The sequence below is a fragment of the Salmo salar genome, chromosome ssa08 (assembly GCF_905237065.1).
Source record: "Salmo salar chromosome ssa08, Ssal_v3.1, whole genome shotgun sequence".
NCBI classification, from domain to species: Eukaryota; Metazoa; Chordata; class Actinopteri; order Salmoniformes; family Salmonidae; genus Salmo; species Salmo salar.
In genome coordinates, this window is record NC_059449.1 from 23,981,162 (window position 1) to 23,987,855 (window position 6,694).

Here is a 6,694-nt window from a genome sequence, read left to right on the forward strand (position 1 = left end):
AAGAGACAGTTCCTAATATTAACCAGAAGAAGGTAGGAGTCTGCTTGTAGTCTTAAAGAGAAAGTTCCTAATTTTAACCAGAAGAAGGTAGGAGTCTGCTTGTAGTCTTAAAGAGACAGTTCCTAATTTTAACCAGAAGAAGGTAGGAGTCTGCTTGTAGTCTTAAAGAGACAGTTCCTAATATTAACCAGAAGAAGGTAGGAGTCTGCTTGTAGTCTTAAAGAGACAGTTCCTAATTTTAACCAGAAGAAGGTAGGAGTCTGCTTGTAGTCTTAAAGAGACAGTTCCTAATTTTAACCAGAAGAAGGTAGGAGTCTGCTTGTAGTCTTAAAGAGACAGTTCCTAATTTTAACCAGAAGAAGGTAGGAGTCTGCTTGTAGTCTTAAAGAGACAGTTCCTAATTTTAACCAGAAGAAGGTAGGAGTCTGCTTGTAGTCTTAAAGAGACAGTTCCTAATATTAACCAGAAGGTAGGAGTCTGCTTGTAGTCTTAAAGAGACAGTTCCTAATATTAACCAGAAGAAGGTAGGAGTCTGCTTGTAGTCTTAAAGAGACAGTTCCTAATATTAACTAGAAGGTGGGAGTCTGTTGGTAGTCTTAAAGAGACAGTTCCTAATCTTAAACCACTTTGTGACACATTCTGCTGTAAAAAGCTCTATTTAAACTGAGACTCTGAGATTTAGAGGTTGAGCGCGGGTTAAGCTACGGGACAGGAAACAGCAGAGACGTTTACTCGCTCTTCAAATCTCTTAGTTTGTTGTGGAAATCGACCCCATATTCCCGTATTGTTTGTTTACTTCGTGCATCGCTGTCTCTACTTATACATACAATTGGTTGATTTATTTGTTGAAACTGATTTGATTCATTGATTGGTTAGGTGATTGATTCATTTATTTGTTGAATAACTGATTTGATTCATTGATTGGTTAGGTGATTGATTCATTTATTTGTTGAATAACTGATTTGATTCATTGATTGGTTAGGTGATTGATTCATTTATTTGTTGATTGGTTGATTGATTTGATTCATTGATTGGTTAGGTGATTGATTCATTTATTTGTTGATTGGTTGATTGATTTGATTCATTGATTGGTTAGGTGATTGATTCATTTATTTGTTGGTTGGTTGATTGATTTGATTCATTGATTGGTTAGGTGATTGATTCATTTATTTGTTGAATAACTGATTTGATTCATTGATTGGTTAGGTGATTGATTCATTTATTTGTTGATTGGTTGATTTGTTGATTAACTGATTTGATTGGTTGTTGTGTTCCAGGTGGAGGAGTTCTCTGGGTCCAATCAGGTCAAACTGGAGGAGCTGGTCAACACCCACAAATAAACACCTGTCTGTCTCCTCTCCTCTCCTCTCTCTCACCTGTCTGTCTCCTCTCCTCTCTCTCACCTGTCTGTCTCCTCTCCTCTCTCTCACCTGTCTGTCTCCTCTCCTCTCCTCTCTCTCACCTGTCTGTCTCCTCTCCTCTCTCTCACCTGTCTGTCTCCTCTCCTTTCTCACCTGTCTGTCTCCTCTCCTCTCTCTCACCTGTCTGTCTCCTCTCCTTTCTCACCTGTCTGTCTCCTCTCCTCTCTCAATTCACCTGAGGACACCCCAAAGCCTTCCACCCTCTCCTCAACTGATTTGACAGGATGCCTGAATGCCTTCCACCCAATCCTCCATTTGTCCTCCCTCCATCTGGATAGAATATGCCTTTCACCTTCCTCTGTTTTCCCTCCCCGGTCTCCCTCTCTCTCTCCCCTGTCTCCTCTCTCTCTCCCTCCCCGGTCTCCCTCTCTCCCCCGTCTCTCTCTCTCCCCCGGTCTCCCTCTCTCTCTCTCCCCCGGTCTCCCTCTCCCTCCCCTCTCTCTCCCCCCGTCCCCGTCTCTCTCTCTCTCCCTCCCCGGTCTCTCTCTCTCTCCCCCTCCCCAGTCTCCCTCTCTCTCCCCCCGTCCCCGTCTCTCTCTCTCTCTCCCGGTCTCCCTCTCTCCCCGTCTCTCTCTCTCTCCTACCCAGGGATGGATCAATAATGTATAATAATAAACCATTTGTATTAAAATGCAGTCTCTTTCCTTAAACTTACAGTGGGGGGAAAAAAAAGTATTTGATCCCCTGCTGATTTTGTACGTTTGCCCACTGACAAAGAAATGATCAGTCTATAATTTTAATGGTAGGTTTATTTGAACAGTGAGAGACAGAATAACAACAACAAAAAATCCTGAAAAACGCATGTCAGAAACGTTATAAAATGATTTGCATTTTAATGAGGAAATAAGTATTTGACCCCCATCTCAATCAGAAAGATTTCTGTCTCCCATCATTTCTTTGTCAGTGGGCGAACGTACAACATAAGCAGGGGATCAAATACATTTCCCCCCCCACTGTTTATTTTCCTTAATGTACATTGTGCTATAAATGTATAATTATTCAGGTTTTTTTTGTATTTGCTAAATCATTGTTGGCTACATTCTACCATGTTATTACCACAGATACAGATATGACCGTCTAGCGTCCTTCTCCCAAACCTGATTGTTGTTGTCACACTGCCCTCTGCTGGTATCACTGCAGAACATCCATCAAATCAAGAATATCTTTTTTTTTTTTTAATCATGGTTTTGCTAAATAGAATCTAAACTTTTAGTTACTTGAATGAATGGGATGAATGTGAATGGAGGCCTGTAGTATAAACCTGAATTGAGGTCTGTAGTATAAACCTGATTGGAGGCCTGTAGTATAAACATGAATGGAGGCCTGTAGTATAAACCTGATTGGAGGCCTGTAGTATAAACCTGATTGGAGGCCTGTAGTATAAACCTGAATTGAGGTCTGTAGTATAAACCTGATTGGAGGCCTGTAGTATAAACATGAATGGAGGCCTGTAGTATAAACCTGAATTGAGGTCTGTAGTATAAACCTGATTGGAGGCCTGTAGTATAAACATGAATGGAGGCCTGTAGTATAAACCTGAATGGAGGCCTGTAGTATAAACCTGATTGGAGGCCTGTAGTATAAACCTTGAATGGAGGCCTGTAGTATAAATTTGAATGGAGGCCTGTAGTATAAACCTGAATGGAGGCCTGTAGTATAAACATGAATGGAGGCCTGTAGTATAAACCTGATTGGAGGCCTGTAGTATAAACCTGAATGGAGGCCTGTAGTATAAATTTGAATGGAGGCCTGTAGTATAAATTTGAATGGAGGCCTGTAGTATAAACATGAATGGAGGCCTGTAGTATAAACATGAATGGAGGTCTGTAGTATAAACCCGAATGGAGGCCTGTAGTATAAACTTGAATGGAGGCCTGTAGTATAAATTTGAATGGAGGCCTGTAGTATAAACATGAATGGAGGCCTGTAGTATAAACATGAATGGAGGCCTGTAGTATAAACATGAATGGAGGCCTGTAGTATAAATTTGAATGGAGGCCTGTAGTATAAACCTGAATGGAGGCCTGTAGTATAAACCTGAATGGAGGCCTGTAGTATAAACCTGAATGGAGGCCTGTAGTATAAACCTGAATGGAGGCCTGTAGTATAAACCTGAATGGAGGCCTGTAGTATAAACCTGAATGGAGACCTGTAGTATAAACATGAATGGAGGCCTGTAGTATAAACCTGAATGGAGGCCTGTAGTATAAACCTGAATGGAGGTCTGTAGTATAAACCTGAATGGAGGCCTGTAGTATAAACCTGAATGGAGGCCTGTAGTATAAACATGAATGGAGGCCTGTAGTATAAACCTGAATGGAGGTCTGTAGTATAAACATGAATGGAGGTCTGTAGTATAAACCTGAATGGAGGCCTGTAGTATAAACCTGAATGGAGGCCTGTAGTATAAACCTGAATGGAGGCCTGTAGTATAAACCTGAATGGAGGCCTGTAGTATAAACCTGATTGGAGGCCTGTAGTATAAACCTGATTGGAGGCCTGTAGTATAAACCTGATTGGAGGCCTGTAGTATAAACCTGAATGGAGGCCTGTAGTATAAACCTGAATGGAGGCCTGTAGTATAAACATGAATGGAGGCCTGTAGTATAAACCTGAATGGAGGCCTGTAGTATAAACATGAATGGAGGCCTGTAGTATAAACCTGAATGGAGGCCTGTAGTATAAACATGAATGGAGGCCTGTAGTATAAACATGATTGGAGGCCTGTAGTATAAACCTGAATGGAGGCCTGTAGTATAAACCTGAATGGAGGTCTGTAGTATAAACATGAATGGAGGCCTGTAGTATAAACCTGAATGGAGGCCTGTAGTATAAACCTGAATGGAGGCCTGTAGTATAAACCTGAATGGAGGCCTGTAGTATAAACCTGAATGGAGGCCTGTAGTATAAACCTGAATGGAGGCCTGTAGTATAAACCTGAATGGAGGCCTGTAGTATAAACCTGATTGGAGGCCTGTAGTATAAACATGATTGGAGGCCTGTAGTATAAACCTGAATGGAGGCCTGTAGTATAAACCTGAATGGAGGCCTGTAGTATAAACCTGAATGGAGGCCTGTAGTATAAACCTGAATGGAGGTCTGTAGTATAAACATGAATGGAGGCCTGTAGTATAAACCTGATTGGAGGCCTGTAGTATAAACATGATTGGAGGCCTGTAGTATAAACATGAATGGAGGCCTGTAGTATAAACCTGAATGGAGGCCTGTAGTATAAACCTGATTGGAGGCCTGTAGTATAAACCTGAATGGAGGCCTGTAGTATAAACCTGAATGGAGGCCTGTAGTATAAACCTCTAAGTGTTGAACTGGGTGACGTACATCTACACTGAACAAAAATAGAAACGATTCAACAATTTACAGAGTTTTTATAACTTTTATTTAACTAGGCAAGTCAGTTAAGAACAAATTCTTATTTACAATGACGGCCTAACGGGGAACAGTGGGCTAACTGCCTTGTGCAGGGTACTTGTCAGCTCGGGATTCGATCCAGCAACCTTTCGGTTACTGACCCAACACACACTAACCACTAGGCTACCAGACGCACAGTTCATATGAGGAAATCGGTCAATTGAAATAAATTCATTAGACCCTAATCTGTATTAAATGGAACACACTGTCGTACATGTCGATCCAGAGCACCCCAAACATGCTCAATGGGCGACATGTCTGGTGAGTTTGCAGGCCATGGAAGAACTGGGACGTTTTCATCTTCCAGGAATTGTGTACAGATCCTTGCGACATGGGGCCGTGCATTATTATACTGAAACACGAGGTGATGGCGGTGGATGAATGGCACGACAATGGACCTCAGGATCTCGTCACGGTATCTCTGTGTGTTCAAATTTCCATCTATATAACGCAATTGTGTTTGTTGTCTGTAGGTTATGCCCAGTGGTGTAAAAATACTTGAAAGTACTAAAATAGTTTTTTTGGGGTATCTACTTTACTATTTATATTTGACAACTTTTACTTCACTATATTCCTAAAGAAAATAATGTACTTTTTACTCCTTACATTTTCCCTGACACCCAAAACACTGTTACATTAGCAGCATTTAGGCTGTCCACTTTGAAGAGCTGAGACAGAATGGCTCTATAAGGAATTGGAACATATAGGACCAAGCCCTGCTATCATTATAATCGAATCAGAAGCAGATATGAGCGTTATTCTCGGAACTAGAAGATAATGGTGAAGAACGGTCTAGGGAAGTTATTTTCATATAGAGAGGAAGGGACTCTATACGTTAAGCAAAGACAGAATCCTATAAAGAGAGGACTGTAATACGAGAATTTAGTCTTTTTCAATGGAAGGGCTCGGCCCTGTTGCGTGTGTAATAGGGTCCTTCCATGGAAGGGCTCGGCTTTGGCTACTCTGTATTAAAGTCTATATTGAATTCACAAAGTTCTTGCAAGAGTATTATGTTCTTAAGACAATTTTCCACGACAATTGTTATTCTGGAAAGGGTAACATGCCAAAGCGTACATTAAGCAGACCGAACAAGCAGGAACAGCCAAGGCCATGAGTACATTTACAACAGCTAACATTCCAATGTCAGAACGACATAGGAAGGAGGCAAGGGGACCTAAAGGAGCTGAAACCTGAACATACAATGCATTTCTTTGTGTGTAACATGAAGGGGTCCTGCCACCATTATAACCTAAAAAGGAATCAGAGATGGGCGTTATTGGGCGTGAACAAGCGTTATTGAGCGTGAGGGAAGTAACTTTTACATATGGAATGTACTCCCATACTCTATGTGTATAAAAGCAGAGCCGATGCTCAGGAAAGGCAGTTGATCCATCGACCGGCTCGGCTTTGCAACTCTGTATTAAAGTCTATATTGAATTCACAAAGTTCTTGCAAGAGTATTATATTCTTAAGACAATTTTCCACGACATATTTGGCGAGCTTGCCAGGAGATCGAAGAGACCTCGGACAGTGTCGTTCTTGGCTGGTGACGGTTTCTCTGGACAATCTCACAAACGGGTGGCCACCCAACTATAAACAGGTAAGCTTGTTCTTACGATAGTTTGAAATGTTTGTGTAGATTGCTTCAGGGATTCTGTCTCAGCGGAGGGGACGTCACGTAGGTCTCTCTTTAAAAACTCCTAAAAACACAGAAATACTAAGAGCTTTTGAATTCAATAGAACTGCATGCATGCATGAATTTTGGGGGGTTGTTAAATGTAATTAAATATGTACATCTGTGAGGGCTAAAAAAAGTGTGGTAAACTGTGAACTTTGCTGGTGTC

At 41.4% G+C, this 6,694-nt stretch overlaps 1 protein-coding gene across 1 annotated transcript in view; it reads left to right on the forward strand.

Annotated features, from left to right (window-relative positions):
• zgc:56493 (thioredoxin family protein) overlaps positions 1–1,698 on the forward strand; it is an 18,991-nt gene extending 17,293 nt beyond the window's left edge. Inside the window, exon 5 of the mRNA XM_045723032.1 lies at positions 1,278–1,698. Within this exon, the coding sequence (XP_045578988.1) occupies positions 1,278–1,340 (63 nt within the window). The 3' untranslated portion in view covers positions 1,341–1,698. The remainder of the gene's footprint in view (positions 1–1,277) is intronic.
• Positions 1,699–6,694: the final 4,996 nt, after the last annotated feature.